Raw genomic sequence first — 18,056 nt, 5'->3', positions numbered from 1 at the left:
CTATGTTGATGGGAGGGCTCCTGTCAACATAACTACCGCCTCTCTGGGAGGTGGATTACGTATGCCGACAGGAAAAGCGTAGGTAGCATCTTCACTAAGTGCTACAGCTGCACTGGGGCTACGCTGTAAGTGTAGACAAGCACTAAGGGTCCCAATGCTGCAACCAGATTCCTGCCCCCACAAGACACCACATTGCACATGAGCACAACGATCTGCTCAAGTGGATCCAGGGGCCTAAATCACCTGAGCAGATCTGGGAAAACCCCCAATCAATCAATCCATCCACATCTCCCACCTATACCTTCTTAGGAAGAAAGAGTGATAGAACAGGATCTATTCATTGTCATACTGGGCTACAATTTACATTTTTCCCAGATGCAAACCAAGGATTCTCGCACTGGGGGATAATACAGCTACAACAACAAATGTTTGCAGTTGTGCTGTAATTTTTAGAAGAAAGGAGGCAGGAATGTGGCAACAATTTCTGAATCTCATCAATGTAAGCCTCCTACCGAGTCTGTAAGCCCTTTGGGGAAGACTGTTATTGTTACATGTGGCACATTGCCTGGCAAATGGGGCTGAGGGTTCTAGGCATTACCGCAATATACACTGTGTCACAGTAATGGACAATCAGATCGGAGGTTAGTTACACAGTAGGGATCCGGAAATAGGGAACTGCACCCCTTTTTGATTGACATGGAACTGGAACAACCCAGCATGAAATGCTGGGAAGCAACACGCACCACAGTTGGGCTATAAATTGTGTTTGGGAAACCAATGAGAAAAGTCACAGCAGTTCCTTACCTCAAAACCACATAATCCCGCGGCAGGAGGGGTGACATGCTTTCTGTTGTATAGTGATAAACATCTGTTTCATCATCCCAGGTCTCTAGGATTTTAGCCTGCTGCAGACTTGGGTCCCACAGATGCTGCTCTGTCAGTATGCGTTGAAGGATTACTTTAGGAGCGGCATTGATTTCAGTAGATGCCTTCCATAACCGGACGTGGTAGTTATCTTCCACCTTAGAAGACAGTTAATGGACACTAGTAGTCTACTAGGAGTAGATTTAGTGATTCGTTCCCCCTTCCACCACTCCCTCCCTCCAGCCGAAACCTAGACAGCCTTTCACCAAGGTGTGTGTTACAGAAGAATGGTTCTAGGAGCCTAAGTGGAGTAAAGGGGGCTTTATAATATGAATAAACTGCCCACTCAGCATGGATCATGAGTACTCATGTTTCTGGTATCTACAATGAAGGCCCTCTCTTGACTTCTTCCTACAAGATAGAGATCTTGCCCCGATAATGGGGTGCTGTAGATGAGGGTGTGCAAGTTACAAATGGACAGCTCAACTTCGATTAATGCTAGACATAGACTACAAATAAAAGGCACCAGGGAGTTGCCGCTAGCTCAAAAGGGCTCTGGAGCAGTTGCTGAATTGACGTTAGGCAGAAACACAGCTAGTTTCAGCGCAGCCACAAGCTCAGAAAGGTGCGTGATTATTAACTGCCATCTTTGCTAACACCCCAGCATCAGATTTACCTTTTTATTTGCCAATTCCACACGTTCCAAGTTTGAAGAAGTAACCCAGCTCTTGAACTTTTCCTTGGCATCTCGCAGTAAGTCCTGCATGGAGTTCTCAAGGGAAACCAGCATGGAGTGCCTCATTGAGGCGGTCTGATTAGAAGCCTTTTCACTCAGGCCATTCTGTTCACATAAGTCATCACAACACTGATCCAGGCAATAGTCGGGCATCTGCAATGGGAGGGGATGTTGGATTCTAAGCACAGTCCCATCATATTTATTCTTACACTGGGAGAAAAATCTACTAGGATAATGATCCTTACGTGAATGTGAACTCACTATTGGAGACTCTTCATGTAAAAGTTACAAGCACAAAAGCAAGTGCCAATGAATATTCTAAACCATTCCTTGAAAGAGCTGGACTTGCTAATGCAGCGAGACTGTGAATGATCGATCAGCAATCAGGAGCAGCACAACACATTTTATAGCACTAGATGTGAAAATAAAAACCACTGCCCTGAGAAATGGGAAAGCTAGTTTAAGGAATGACATCCTCTCTCAGTAGCTAGAGCACTGTAGTGGGATTCCTACATTGAACTCCTGGCTCTTCCACCACTTCAGTGTGCAACGTAGGGCTAGTCACTTCACACCCATCTGTACAACTGGAAAATTTACTTATCTAATTGGAGCGTTGAGGCTTTAACTATAATGTCTTATGCCAGGAAATCAAATGACTAAGTCCCATTAAAAGTGTATTCTGCCTATAAATGTGTTTGAAAACTAAACTCATTAAACTAACACCTCTAGGTAGATTTTATATTAATTCTGCAGAGACAGCAACTGAGGTAAAGGCACATGACTTGCTCTTCCTTGGGTTTGGCTATCTAGATCAATTTCATATGAAAGCCACAGCCTCAGATGTTCCAGGTAGTGAGGTTACAGCATTTTCTGGCTCATACCGAGAGATAGAGTAAGGTTCAGACAGGAATTTCCATTTCTCAGCAGCAGTTCCTGGCTTATGGACAAGGTAGAGATGACTGATCGGAGACGAGATACACTATCTCCTTTGCATGTACACGACTTGCCTGACCTTACAGAGCGTGCCTGGGAAGCTGCTTACATCTTTTATTCTATGCCGGCCCAGGCTGTGGAGCCAGCCATCATGCTGATTATTGTGGGGGCCGTTGGCTGCATAGGAAGGAGGTCAGGCCTGCCTACTAGGGAGAGTATACACCCCAAAGTCTCATTAAAAAGCACAGCCAACTCCTTCACCATGAGAGACAGACTTAATGGGCTGAGAATTCTTCTCTGATAAGGGAGCTTTCCCCCAGTGAGAGAGAGTCTTGTCAGTCTGGGAGAAGCTGTGATAACATATGGTTAATGGAAGAGTGCAGAGGGTTGTGGGTTTGCTTGCAGAGGAAGAACAGAGGTCTTCTCCAGAGCAAACAACACATGACACTTCATTAGTGTCCTGCTCTAGCACCTTCCATCTGAGTCTCCCAAGCTGCTTTGCAAATAATGACCAAGTCTCTCAGCAAGGGAGCTATTATCCCCACCTTACAGACACAATGATTATAGGCTCCTCAGTGGTAGTGACACCACTGCAAACCTGTCACAGGCACATCCTGCACCAGTGCAAAAAGGGGCTTGCTTGAGTGGGGCTTATCAAGATAAGGCCCATCTGACACTGGCAGAGTGCATCTACATTGAGGGTTTGCATCTGTAGCTACCCCAGCCCAGGCCTACGTGACTTCTATGTGACACAGCCAGTGGCAAAGCTGGGAACAAAACCCTGAACTTTCACTAGTCCCTTCGTTTATATATGTTATGCACCAGAGCCTGTTGCAGGTGGTGATGGCTCTTCTTTTCCACGCCGTTCTTTGCAGCTTCTTCCCTTCTCTCCCCCCCCCCCCCAATCCCTTTTCTATTCCCCCTCCCCACGCTGCACCATTTCTTTCCTGTGCTCAGTCTTCAAATACAGGCCAACGCTGAACGTGGTATGCCTAAGCCAAGGGAGGAGGCTGGAGGAATTGGAACATCCCACCCTCCTTGCCAGTGAAGGTATTTTGGAAAGCTCCTCTGGCCCTCCATGAAGCTGAAGTTTTTCCAAGGGGCCATTTCAGCACCAAGGTGGAAGGGACAGCCTGGCACCAATTAACAGCCATAGGAATGCTGCCAAGGGGAGTGGCAGAAGTGCCTGGATGCCAGACTGATTCTTGATCCTTATCCAGGTCTTGCCTCAACAGCATAACTGCAGACTCCCACGTGCAGGCCAGTTAGCCTGCTGGAGGGAGCTAACCAGCTGCCAGCGAGGCTGCTGTGCAGTACTGACAGCAATCTTCACAGGAAGAGGAAAAATGAGGGAGGAGAGGATGCAATTAGCTGCCTTCCCCCAGGGCTCCCAGCGAGGGGGAACACGCACATTTCCCCTCGTGAAGGATGTTTTAAATCACTCGGAGATGGCGAGCTCCCTTTGTTACACGCTTATCATTAGAGCCCTGCATCCCACAGATCGAAGGGGCTGGCCACTGCCTACACGTAGGCTACACTCAGCTCAGGGTTGTAGAGATGCCCTACCCGAGTCAGTCAAATGCTGGATATAGACGATTCCTGGAGGCATACGCCTGTGGGGAAAGCGTTGCCAGGTTATTTCTATCTCTAACTGGTAATACATTTAGAAATGCTGTCCTAAGCCAAGCCAGCTGGAAAAAACAACTGCACAGAAATGGGACATTTTAAATAAACTCAGAGTTGGGTCTTAAAAAGAATCCTGGTTCTGAGTTCTCAATACAGTGGGGCTAAACCAAAACCCCACCTCAACCTCTGTGGCTCGGGCCCACCTCCCAAGCACACAGATATATCCAGAGCCTCAGAGGACTGGGTTTATCACAGGAAGAAGGAAATGGATGGCAAAATGTGATCCTGCTAAGTACTGTACAGCAGATACGATGACCTCTGCAACAGAATTCTCCCTGTATTCAGGTCAGTAGGACGCAGATACCACACTAAAGCATTAGGAATTGCAAGCAGAGGAAAGAGCAACAGGATAGTGAATCATAACTTAGCTCAGGGAAACTATCATCCTCAGTAAAAACAAATCTTCAGGGTTTGCTTCAGGGGTTGTTTGGATTATTTTAAACTGTATTCAGGCAACAACAGGAGGACATTTACTCTTGCCAATAGGCAGCAAAGAACTTGCAGGCATGTCCAGTTTAAGTTTCAGGGCTGGAGCATCCTACTGGCATATTCCCTTTTCTAATGAGCATGGTGGACACTTTCCGTAATGTTGTAACATAGGGGGTGTTATAGGAAGTGACATACCTGGAAGAGTCTGTTGCACTCCATGATCATGTGGGCCAGGCCTTGGGTGGCTGCCAGATTTTCGTTCAAATCTCTCTGGTCTGGTTTTCCCAGGCTGTACTTCCTCTGGCTGGACCTAGAGAGAGGGTTAACAAGGATTTTTTCAAAGGCACAACAGAGTAAATCAAAAAAGTAAGAGGTGAAACACATCATCATCGTCAGCCTGGAAGCTCTAGGGAATTTTCTCATTTACTCTGGTGTCTGAATTTCTGTGTTACAATGAGTTCTGTACACAAACAGCTTCACTAGACAAAGTCTTCTGTCATCACTTTCACATGGACAACATTGTGAAAGCCACAGTAATTGTGAATAGTAAGCTGAATAAAAATGTTTCAGAGTGGTAGCCATGTTAGTCTGTATCAGCAAAAACAATGAGGAGTCCTTGTGGCACCTTAGAGACTAAAATTTATTTGGGCATAAGCTTTCATGGGCTAGAGCCCACTTCATCAGATGCAGAAGTGAAAAATATAGGAGCAGGTATAAATACATGAAAGGATGGGGGTCAGTCTAACGAGATAAATCAATTGGTATCCTGCTGTTAATTGATTTATCTCATTAGACTGACCTCACACTTGGTAAAGCACCCCCCATCCTTTCATGTATTTATACCTGCTCCTATATTTTTCACTTCATACATCTGATGAAGTGGACTCTAGCCCAGGAAAGCTTACGCCCAAATAAATTTGTTAGTCTCTAAGGTGCCACAAGGACTCCTCGTTGTTTTTGCATAGAAATGGTAGCCTTGAACCAAACTGCTGAGATACCAAGGACCACTAGTGCTACTGAGGCTTACCAAAATTTTACAAGTAATATGGTCTTTTACTGAACAGTAATTAGACAGGATTAGCCAAAGAAATTAATAAGGTCTCATTGATGTGCTCAGCATTGAGTTAAGTGTTTAGTTACATCAACAACCTATGTAGACTGTCTAAAGACTTTTTATAAAATCATCACAATCCACAAAAAAGTGCTGTCATATTGCTATGTTTTGCTAACTCGTGTTATCAGCATTTTAGGTCTTTCCAGACATAATCTTTATATGACACTAGAAACACTCACTCACAATAGCTTTATCTTGGAACATTCCTACTGAACAACTTTAAAAAGTGCAAGCAATAAGGACCCTTGACTATTCCTTAGAGCCAAGTCTTTTAGAGTATGTCCCTTTGAAGTCTGAATCCTAAGGTAAAATATTAACAACTAATTATTTGAACTTAAGGTTCAAAGCACCCTTGTTTCTAAAATGATTTTAGGATCCTTGCTGTTGCAATGTAGAGTTAAAAGTCAATCCAAATGGTACAAACTACTAAACTAGGAGTTTCAATCTCCCAAACATTACAGATTGCTTAATTCTGGTCAGGATTTGCAACTGAAAAGCTATCAATCACTCTGCTACATTCCTGGCTCCACTCAAGTCTTCTCTCACTATGGGCTGGTCTACACTAACCCCCCCACTTCGGACTAAGGTACGCAAATTCAGCTACGTTAATAACGTAGCTGAATTCGAAGTACCTTAGTCCGAAGTTACCGCGGTCCAGACGCGGCAGGAAGGCTCCCCCGTCGATGCTGTGTACTCCGCTCGCCGAGCTGGAGTACCAGCGTCGAAGGCGAGCACTTCCGGGATCGATCCGGGGCACTTCCGGGATCGATTTATCGCGTCTTAACCAGACGCGATAAATCGAACTCAGAAAATCGATTGCTTACATCCGGACCCGGATGTAAGTGAAGACGTACCCTATGATCAGCAGTGCTGTCATTGTTTCAGCTTCAGTGTTAGCTCTTCCCAGCAAGAGCTGAGCATCACAGGACTTGTTTTATAGGTAGATATGCATTTTGAGATGCTCTGCGCTTCTTAAAAGCAAATTCTTTACATTTTTCATCTCTATTTACTTTTCTCAGAGAGTGTCATTAAATCTGAAATGCACAAATACCATGCATGTGACATGCTTCCTCACCTAAATGGAATGTAATATCCTTATCATTAGATTGCATAAGATGAAGAAGCATCTGCTTTGACAAGGGCATGATGTTTTTGTCAAAAGAAAACAGCCCTTTCCTGCCTCAAAACAAGTTTATCCACAAGCACAGCCATACTGTATAGAAAACAAACAAGGCCTTGCATTGAGGCTAGACTAGATCCTGAATGAGCATTCTCAGGTTACTGTACTGATTCTACCTAGAAGCAGGGCCGGCTCCAGGCACCAGCTAAAGAAGCAGGTGCTTGGGGCGGCCAATACCAAGGGGCGGCACTCCGGCTGCTATTGGGGCGGCACGTCCGGGTCTTCGGCAATTCGGCGGCGGGTCCCTCACTCCCTCTCGGAGTGAAGGACCTGCCGCCGAATTGCCGCCGAAGAGTGGAGCGGCGCGGCTTTTTTTTTTTTTTTTGGCCGCCTGGGGCGGCAGAAAACCTGGAGCCAGCCCTGCCTAGAAGGTCCTTCATCACTGTATGAACTGCCGATAAATGTTACACAATTAGGATATTGTTGCTTATTAAAATTAAAATCACCCAGTCCCCCGGCATCCTTATCACCAAAAAGAATTAGTATCTGAGCTGGACACTAGCTGGAGGAGCTTGAATCTGCAGCTGGGTTTTTACATGTAAATACTAACAGGAGTTTGGAAGCCCACTTAAATAAGTGCTTTCTACCTACCCATTTCTCTGGAATACAGCCATCTCTATTGCATGTTCTCTGAGTGCAAGCAGAATTATAAAAAGCAAACTTTATCAGGGAGACTATTCTGACCCCTCTCTTCATAAGGCACACACCGAATGGGTTTTTTGCTGTCTCTTTTGGCATAGATATTGGGAGAAACCTAATCTGAGTTTTTTGTAGTGGAATCAGGCTAAGCTAATGCAAATAATACGTCTTGCCACCTTCAGAATCTTATGCCAGGCCCGTGTTAACTAATACTTTGTGCATCCACAAAGAGTAGAGCTGTCTTAGTGTATGATGCTTGGGGTGGGGGGTGGATTCCTGAGATAACTGGGGCCCAGACTACTTAGGGCTTTGAAGAACGGGGCCTTAAAATTGATCTCGTATTTGACAGGGAGCCAGAAGAGCTGGAGCGTGATGTAGTCTCATCTCCCCTAAGGACTGAGCTGTCACATATGGGACAAATCTGGAGCACTTCCAGATTTTTGAACAGGCAAGGTACATTTTGGCTCATTTTATTTATGCAGTCAACATGGCACAGAAAAACTCTTATTTAACAGTTCAGCTGTTACGACAACGATACCTAGATGATGATGAACTCTCTCGCCTTAAAGTATTGAGATGAAACAAGGATGGCGCGAGACAGACTGCAATGTTGGTCGGAGTCATCTGGTTTTCCTCAACAAAAGCAACTACATCTCGGAGAAAGAAGAGAAGAATTTTCAGAGCTTCCCGATTTTCGTCTGGGAGCAGAAGAATGGCAGCCTGGACTGCATGAAACTGTTGATCCTTTGGCAAATCTGAAGATAGAAGAATTAGGAAACTCATGAGAGGGTTTGATAAGATAAAACATTAAATAAAAGAATGAACAGACTATCCCCTAAATAGGGCATCAACTCCATACATCAGTTCTCCCGTTACTCAGGATCACAGGACAGTCCTCAGAGATGGCAAAGAGCTAAAAGGCCACCATTCCAGGTGTCGAGACACCTATTTGCACCAGTTTAGTAAAGCCAGTTAAATTAAGCCTCCACAAGAGGTTTACATAGTGGCTTATTTCAGCTGGTCTTAAAGCTCTTCCTGATAGACTTAAAAAACTGAAATAAGGCTGTTTAAAATCCAGATAAGGGCTTGTCTACACCTGGAGTTATTCAGAGACAGTTACTCCTGAATAACTCCCTGTTCAGCCATACTTACTCCAGAAGCAGAGTGCACGCCAGGGTAGGCTAAACAGGAACAGCTGTTTACTTTAAAAATAGCGTTTTTTAATTTAAAATCTTTATTTTCAATTTAAAAAACAAACAAACAAAACTTTACCTAGAGATTTGGGATATTATTCCATATTCTACAGACAGGAAATAACAAGCAACTAGGACTCCTATAGTCAAGGCGCTGCCTCGAGGCAGCAAGACGCATGTTCCTCATGTCAAAGTAAAGTCATGTAATACAACAAAACTCAAGATTTAATCTTTTTAGAAAGCTTGGGCTTATTTAAAGTTTAAATGCCTTTTCCAGGTTACAGAAAAGATTGTCATTAAAAAACCTTGAGGCACCAACATCACAAGTTCTTGCTGCATCTCAAAAATGAATTCAGTTAAAACAAACTACTGGAGACACAACTAATTCAAAGCAATTGCAAATGACGTAGTTTGCCTTATGGTTTATTCTTCTTTCAGACAATGTAGACAGGCTGACAGAACAACTAGAAATCAGCTGGTATTTCCAGTGAAAATGCCATAGCATGACTGCTGTTCCTGTGGTAAGAAGTACCTGATCTCAAGGTGCAGTCTTATTGAAATGAACAAGACTAGTCAGGTGCTCCTCAGTGAGAGTAACAGATTATGCCCTAATTTAATACACAGAAACAACCATTTAAAAATCAAGTCAGAACACCAACCACAGAGTATTGTTAAAGGGTAAGGGAGTGTGAGTGTGTGTGAGAGAACGAACACAAGGGTGAGGAAAATAGTGTTTGTTATATAATCTGAGACCAATATTTTCATACTGATTTTAGAAGCCCATTTTGAGACACGCTGGATTTTATTTGAGAAGTGCTGAGCACCTGCGGCTCCTATTGACTTCAACTAGGCTTAAAGATGCTCAGAACTTCTGAAAAGTCACGCCCCCCCAGCAGCATAACGTTGGATTCTCAAAATATGGAGCACACAAAATCAGAGGTTACTTTCGGCCTAAACATCCACGAAACTCAGAAAATTAAAAAAATTACATACACTGATAGATGTGGAGGAAGGATTCACAAAGCTTGCTAGTGAATATAGGCTCAGGAAGATCTCGGAAATACTGCTTTACCATATCTGCCACATCAAACGCCGATTGCCCTTCATACGTTACATTGTTTGGGTCATTTTCATTCATTTCCCTTAAAGAAAGGATCCTAGATTTAACGCCTGATTTTCTGAACAGGCCAACCTATTAAGAGAACAGACAGACATAAGAGCCCAAACCTAAGTCAGAATAAGCAATTTTTCTCCTTAACTCTGACACTTATGATGGCTGTACATGCACACACTGTACATGGGACATGATTTTGCTCAAATATCCCTGGCATTGCTCTGAAAAGTCAGCTACTACCAATGCACTCTGATCTCTTTAGAAACAGCTTGGAGATTCCCTATTCTCCAGCCAAACCACACTGGGACTCTTGGTGCATCAGTTAACCCAAGAGAGAGAAGTGAGAGTCCTCACTGAAGACTTTTCTTCCTTTTAAATCTATTTGCATTGGCTCTCTCAATTTATATCAACAGGATACAATGTTAACACTAGGTCCGCAAGTGCCAGTGCACTTTGGGTGTTGTGTATAAAAGAGAAAAGGGTTTGTACATAAGTATGAATTTAAATTGATACCTAGGTAATTGCATTAAGCAGGATATCCAATTGCATAAAGTTTCACGTGCCTATTTTTTAGAGTTGGATGAGAACCAGAATTTCCATTTTGTGGGAAATATTTCAAAGAAGTTAATTTCAGTTTGGAATGAAAATTGGAAATTTTTAAATTTTCCATGAGACAAAAAATTCTGAAAAATTCAATTTGGATAATGTCAAAACATGTCATTTCAATAGTATCATTTCAATTAATTTTGTTTCAACTTTTATAATATTAAAATATTTAGTGTTATATATTTTAATATACAGTAAAGTTAATGTTTTAATGTAATATAAAGTCAAAGCCAAATGAACCAAAGTGATACTATTGAAATGACATGTTTTGACGTTGTTACAGAAAATATATTCCATTTTTAACTGCAAGATATAGATTTGTACACTAACCCTATAATATGTATTTGGATCATTTTTTCATTTTGCATAATATTTGGTTATATAGGTCTACACAAATCTGCAAATTAAACACTGTATTGACAGATCTTCCTTTAATATGCACACAATGACATACAAGGCGGCTCCCCACTTTAGCCAATTTAGTTTTCAATGAAGAGAGACTTTATCCCAAATCCAGGACTCATGTAAAATGGTTTTCTAAGTGAACTGAATCTTTTTTAAAAAACAAAAACAAAACCCCCACAACCCTCCATGGGTTTAAGTTATAGGAGAAAAAGATTAATGAACTCTAACTAGATTTGTGAATCCAAACAGTTGGAGAGGGATGGAAAACTTCTAACTTTACAAACTTTCCCCATCCTTATTACAGAGGTACCGCAGCATATAGTATGTGGCTCATAACTGTGGGCACTAATCTACAAATGCAAATATCTTCAGAGCAGCGGATAAATGTAACTTAGGCACAAAAAGGATGTTAAATCACATCCTGATTATATGCCATAAAAAGCTACAGCTCAATTCTTAGAAATGTGAAATGAGAATTCCGATGTTGCGATGCTTTCAGACTGTACAGAGCAGAGACAAGGGGTGCTACAGGTGTTAGTTTTTGCTTTTTACCACTAAAGTACCACTAAGAGAAGGCAGTTGGCCCACATTTGCCAAGTGAACAGAACAGCGGCAGGTGCTATAAACAAAGAAGGGCAGATACATTTATACTAGGGTGGAAATAAGGTATCCACAAAAGGAGAACAATATCGCTATTCCCTGTAGGGTGCCCACTCAAGCCTGTTCAGACACCACTGTTAGAAGCCTTGGAGAGGAAAGAATGTCCTTGAAAGGGTTGACAAAGCAAAAGAAACTGGCGGTCAGCTCTCTAGGGGCTCCAAGTTAAAAACATACATGGAATGAAGTATCACTCAAGTCATATTTAGGTTTGTTTTATATTTGTACCTGGTCAAGAAAGTGGCTTCTTAAGTACTCCATGGCCTGGATAATGCTCTTTGGAAGTGGATGGCTTGTTCGCTGAACATTTAGCAGTAATGGGACCCCAAATACATTTTTGTCCTTATAGTCAGGGGCTTTGATTTTTCTAATGAACTTCGGAACGGTCCTGAAAACAAAAATAAATACATTCAAACCATTAGCTGCCCTTCCATTCAGGCAGTTTAGAGCAGGGGGCACTGGGGATCTTCCCCCCCCCACACACACACACACCCCTCTCTTTATGCTGTGCACATTTAGGAAGTCATGTGCCACCTTTGTTCCTTCTCCAAATGCTGCAGCCTTATTACACTCATGGCAACACAAAGAAATCAACACTTAAAAATACAGAAACAACCTAGGCTGCGTGTCTTAAGTCCCTTAAATTAGCAGGGTGCAGTCCCATAAAGAAATCCTCATTTCAAGCTGAAACTCTTGCAGGATACACTACCATCCTTGTAAGAGTGGCAGGTTCCTCTGTTGTGTCCCTATGTTCAGGTGCTAGAACCCTGCATAAAAATGCAGAATTGTTATTGCTGATCACAATGGCAGGTGACTTATTTATTTATTTAAGCTACAACTAGGATAGAAGGGGTTGGAGTGAGTCTCTGTCCCAGATCCTAATTCCCTTTTTTCTCAGAGGAGTTCTTTTGCAGAAAAGCCCTATGAAGGGGCAAGCTTCGGGAGAAAGCGAAGACTGAAGCTTGGACTGTTATTTAAGTTATCAATAATGCCAAACTGTAGGAAAGGGTGACAGTCTGGGTGAAATCCTGGCCCCACTGAAATCAGTAGCAAAACTCGCATTGAGACAGTGGGACCTGGATTTCACGCCAGATGTGCACACTCAGTTCAGAGCAGGGTAAGAGCCATCTGCTTTTGCCAACTGTCATTTTTCCTGAAGTAGAATATGTTAACATAACAACTTACCAGTTCCAGCCCTGTTTACTGGAAGGAGAGTATTTGTCCATTAAAGCAGTGAGTTTCAACAAAGCCAGTTTCTGTATTCGGTTTAGGTGGGCTGCTGACTGGTTATCAATTTGTACAGAAAGGCTTTCCAAGTTTACAGTCTCCTCTGCAGACCAGTGTCGCCTCTCATGTCTAAGGAGTAAACATTATTTAGGTTAAAGGAATGTTCTTATTGCTCATGTCAGGTCTCTGCCTAAAGCAACGGAACACGTATGGAACATTTTGTCCTATCAAATCAATCAATCACTTCAAAAGTGACCTGCTGTTTCCAAGCAGATTTTGGTTGCATTTTACATAAAAGGTCTAGGCTATGAGGTACTGCACCAATGTGAAAGGTTCAAATTAGAGAGAGGAATGAGCCCCAAAGTTTGGAACTGGATTTATCTGTGTTTATGTGGCCATCATCACTGTGATACTATAGCGCCTAATACTTGGAACTGGTTGGTTCACGTTTGTCTCTAGTTGAAATGGATTTAAATTTCTCACTGTTTTGAGAAGGTGATTGTGTTTTGGAGCGAGGGGACGACAGGGAAGTTCTTGGAGGTAGGGCAGAAGGAGGAGGGGAAGGTTATAAAGAAACATGAAGCTGACCTGTTGGAATGTGATAATGATGATCCCATCTCTGAATCGGTTATATATGCCAGTTCTGGGGAATCAAGGTCATTGCCATGCTTGCAGTTCTGTTTTCCATCAGCAGCTGGTAGATCTGCCAATTTCTCCGCTGAATGCTTTTTTATCTCAAGGTGGATTTCTTTAGGGGAAGATGGACACGGAGAGGTTGAGTCATTCGCAAAATCAGAGTCTCCATCATCTGAGAACTTCTCAGTCCACTGATTGACCAACTTTCTGAGCCCATTGACATGTTCCATAACATTGTCTAGTTCTGAAAAAACATCGTCGTCACTAATTTCCGGCGTCTCCATCTTATGAAGATGAACAGGAATGCTGGGCACATTGTCATAGATACTCATCCTGTTATCTATAAACGATAGAGGACTCAGAGGGGTCTCAGATTCTTTAGAACTAGTTCTAATTCTGTTCCGCCTACATCCATGAAAGCTTCCAGTTCTCCAGTTCACAGAAGTGTTGTCTGTTGGAGATAAGAAACTGTTTGTAAGTGCTTTGGGGAAAGTCCCAGGCTTATGGCCTTGTGGTACGTGAAACATTTGGTTCGCATGCAAATTGATTTCATTTTTGAAGTTTTGCTCAGATACATCGTTCCACAGAGAGAGCTTGCTGGAGTCAGAGTCCTCCGCATACACGCCTCCCCGTTTAACGTAGCTCCTGACTTTGATAACAGGACTCGGAGTGCTCACTGTGCTGCTGGTTTCAGACTGGCTGCTGCTGCTGCTGCAAGTGTGGGGAGAATAGGAAGAATTCTTTTTCATCTGGCTGTCAGATAGGTCACAAATATCTACAGAATTAAGGTTCTTCAGCTTCTCTTCGTCCAGTCCCTCCAGAAGAACAGGTTCACCAATAGTGGGTTTGGCCTTTGACTGAGCAGCTCTCTTTACACTGGAACTCCTTATGCGCAGTTTCTCCATTTTCTTTAGAAAGCTCTTCCCCTTTTTTTGTGGTGGCTTATCCAAAAGCTTCTCCTCGCTGATGATATTTAAGAACTCACTAGGAGAAGGAGAACAACTAAAAGTAGAGTCAGGAGAGGCCAGTTTACTTGATGAACACCTTGAAGAACTAGTGCTGGTCTCAACATCCTCAAAAGTCTTAGGGAAGCTGATAATGTCACTGTCCCCACTGCTAGTACTGTGAATTGAAGACACATCATGCTTCTCTCCTTGGTCTGAAAAGGATATCTCCTCACTACCAGTGCTCTTAAGTCTTGGACTGTCTGGGACTGATGCACTAGACTCTTTTTCAGGGAAACCTTCTATGCTCTCCAGGCGAGACCATCTCTGGCTGCACCTCTCATAAGCCCATTTGTTACTTATTGCACAAGGTTCATCGTCTTCAGATTCATCACTCTTAAAGTAAAGAAAGTACAGTTCAACGGGCAAAGTCCAGCAAGTTTTAAAATATCTAAGATGCAATGAAAAAGGAGGTTTAACTTTTTATGCTTATTTTTGAGTCACTGCAGTACTTTTAAATTTAGATTTCTACATTGTAACAACATTCAGTCTAAAGCCCTTCAGCATGAGCTTTGTTTTGCTAATTGAGAGGGTTTGGGGAGAGACAGCACCTAAGCATGCTGGAAGCTTTGTTAAAAGAGAATAGAACTGACTGGATAATGAAAAATCTGTTTCATGGCAACTTTCAAAGTTTGGTTTCAAAATCTAGTTTCTTTCAACGTCAGAACAAAGCCAAAACCCCTGGAACATTTTCATGAAAGTGAAATTGTGTTGAATTGTCTGTTTTTTCAGATCAAAACCTGAGCTTTTTTATTAGGGAAGAGGGTAGCTGGGGGGGTAGGTGCATGCAGGGGATGGGTGGGTGTGTCTGTCTGTCTCCAAGGTCATGGTTAGAGCACAGGCTTGGATGTTCAGGTTCAAGTCTCTGAATCAGACAGAGACGGGACTCTAATGTGGATCTCTCACATCCCAGGGCAGCACCATAGCCACCAGGCTAGAATGAAAAAGGAAGTCTGGCTGTCTCTTCTATCCCCAAAAAAACTCTCTCAAAAGAGATGTTTCCACAAAATATATTGAAATTTCATCAAAATATGCTATTTTGTTGAAACCATTTAGTCCAAAGTGTTCCAACCAGCTCTAAAAGAGAAATCAAATACTTTCAGGGAGGCACGGGGTGAGATTTCTGGAAGTAGCTAAATAGGGTGACCAGGTGTCCGGTTTCTTACCGGAACACCCGGTCAAAAAGGGATCCTGGTGGCTCCAGTCACCACTGCTGACCAGGCCATTGACTGTCAGGTTGGCGGTGCTGCGCAGTGGGGTTGGCAGGCTCCCTGCTAGCCTCCGTGCTGCGCGGCTCCCGAGAAGCAGCCAGCATATCCCCCCTGCGGCTTCTACACACAGGAGCAGCCGGGGGCTCCGTACACTGTCCCCGCCCCAAGTGCCATCCCTGCAGCTCCCATTGGCTGGGAACTGCAGCTAATGGGAGCGGCACTTGCGGACAGGGCTGAGCACAGAGCCACCTGGCCGCGCCTCTGCGTAGGAGCCACGGGGGGGGACATGCCGCTGCTTCTGGGAGCTGCTTGAGGTAAGTGCTGCCCAGAGACTGCACCCCAACCCCCTCCCATGCCCCAACCCCCCTGCCCCAGCCCTGATCCCCCTCCCACCCTCCAAACCCCTTGGCCCCAGCCTGGAGCATCCTCCTGCACCCCAACCTCCTGCCTCATCCCGGAACCCCCTCCCATACTCCAAACACCTCAGCTCCACCCCCTAACTCAGAGCCCCCTCTTACACCCCAAACCCCTCATCCCTGGCCCCACCCCGGTGTCCACACCCCCAGCCGGAGCCCTCTTGCCCTCCCACACAGCAGCCCCTTGAGCCAGCCCAGTGAAAATGAGCGAGTGAGCGAAGGTGGGGAGAGTGAGCAACAGAGGGAAGGGGGGATGGAGTGAGCAGGGGGGCAAGGCAAGTGTGTTCAGTTTTGTGCAAGTAGAAAGTTGGCAACCCTTTAGCTAAGTGACTTAGGCACACTAGTCCCATTGACTGTCAAGGGGTTTTGTACTCTTAAGTGCTTTGGAAAAATACATCCACAGTGCCCAGTCTATAATTCTCTCCAGTCACTCATTTGTCTGAAAACAAAAGGCAGTGCCAGTAGCCAACAAACAAGTTAAAAATGTATCCAAATCAAAGGAAGGGCACATTGAGTGCAATAAAACAAGTGTGTATAGGTTCAAGTCACTGACAGCGATATATGGAACTTTTCACTGTTCACCTAATAGCATAAGAGAAGCAAAACCTTCCTTAATCAAAATCCCATTCTCATAATGGGCATCTGCATTGGCAGTCTCAAAGGGTTTGTCCATGCTACGGAAAATGGTATGAGTTTTTTTAAACAACATGATAATTAGCTCTCTTTAAAATCCTAGTGCAGAGTGGCAAAACTGTAGATTTATCCCATGTTAGCTAGTCAAGGGAATCCTAGGCTTTTCCCTATTGTGGACAAGCCCATGGAGAATGAATTATCCTCTCACTTGAGGAGAGACAAGGTGGGTGAGCAAATATCATTTATTAGACCAGCTTCTACTGATGAGAGATGCAAGCTTTTCAGCTTAGGCTATGTCTACACTGGCAATTGAACTACAAAACTTTTGTCTTTCAGGTGTTTAAACTCTGTTGCCCCCAAAAGACAAAAGTTTTGCCGCGACAAGCGCCAGTGTGAACAGCGCATTGTAGGCAGGAGCACTCTCCTGCCGACAACACAAACATCGCTCGTTGTGGGTAGAAGTTTTTTTTGTCGGCAGGAGAGACAAACAGCAGATACACTGCGTGACTTGTAGTGGCACGGTTGTGGAGACACAGCCAAAAGATGTGTCGCTAAAAGATGTGTAGTGTAGACATAGCCTTACACAGAGCTCTTCTTCAGGTCTGGGAAACACATTCACAGTGTTACAGCTAAATACAAGGTGGAACAGATTGTTTAGCATAAGTAGTTAACACATATTTCAAGGGACCATTCAAGCTGAAACGTCTCTAACACCTCTCCAGTCACAGAGAAGGGGGCATGGATAGTTAGTGGATTATAGACTGTTGTAATAAGCCACAAATCCAGTGTCTCTATTTAAGTCCATGATTTTTAGTGTCTAGCAGAGTTATGAATTTAAGCTCCCAGGCTCATCTTTCGAAAACGTTCTGCAGATCTCCTTTGAGAATGAGGACAGAGGTCAGACAGAGTGATCGCTTTGTGAAACGTGTTCACTCACAGGTGATCTGGTGTTTGTGTCTTTTATCATTTTTCTTTGTGAATTAATTCAAGAGCATAGTGACTGTCATTTCACACACATAGTCGTTATTGGGCCATTTAGTACACTGGATGAGGGACACCACCATGTTGTTTTAAGCATGTGCAAGACCCATGGATCTTGAAAGGTGTGTTGTGTGGGGTGTTGATCATCATAGCAATGGAGCTATTTCTACAGGTTTTGCATCTGTTGTTCTAGCAGGGTCTGTTGCCACTTTGAGTGGGTGTGTCCTGGTCTAGGGGGGGAGCTTGCTTCTGATGAGTTGGGGGATTGTTTGGAGACAGAAGAGGAAGTTCAGGCCTGAATAAGAGCTTTGTGTAAGCTCAATAGCTTGTCTCTCTCACCAACCTTGTCTCTCTAATATCCTGGGCCCAACACAACAACAACACTGCAGAAC

The 18,056-nt window shown here is 43.7% G+C and overlaps 1 protein-coding gene across 1 annotated transcript in view; it reads right to left on the bottom strand.

The window, feature by feature from the left end:
- Positions 1-18,056, bottom strand: part of LOC135882298 (rho GTPase-activating protein 7-like) — a 143,292-nt gene that overhangs the window by 3,620 nt on the left and 121,616 nt on the right. Inside the window, exons 5-12 of the mRNA XM_065409162.1 lie at positions 13,372-14,759; positions 12,742-12,912; positions 11,785-11,944; positions 9,768-9,966; positions 8,120-8,336; positions 4,844-4,958; positions 1,541-1,753; positions 805-1,022 (exon numbers count right to left, since the gene is read on the bottom strand). Coding sequence (XP_065265234.1) covers positions 805-1,022; positions 1,541-1,753; positions 4,844-4,958; positions 8,120-8,336; positions 9,768-9,966; positions 11,785-11,944; positions 12,742-12,912; positions 13,372-14,759 — 2,681 coding nt within the window. The remainder of the gene's footprint in view (positions 1-804; positions 1,023-1,540; positions 1,754-4,843; positions 4,959-8,119; positions 8,337-9,767; positions 9,967-11,784; positions 11,945-12,741; positions 12,913-13,371; positions 14,760-18,056) is intronic.

Source organism: Emys orbicularis, chromosome 8, assembly GCF_028017835.1.
Source record: "Emys orbicularis isolate rEmyOrb1 chromosome 8, rEmyOrb1.hap1, whole genome shotgun sequence".
Lineage (NCBI taxonomy): Eukaryota > Metazoa > Chordata > Testudines > Emydidae > Emys > Emys orbicularis.
This window is presented reverse-complemented; position numbering and strand designations above follow the sequence as displayed.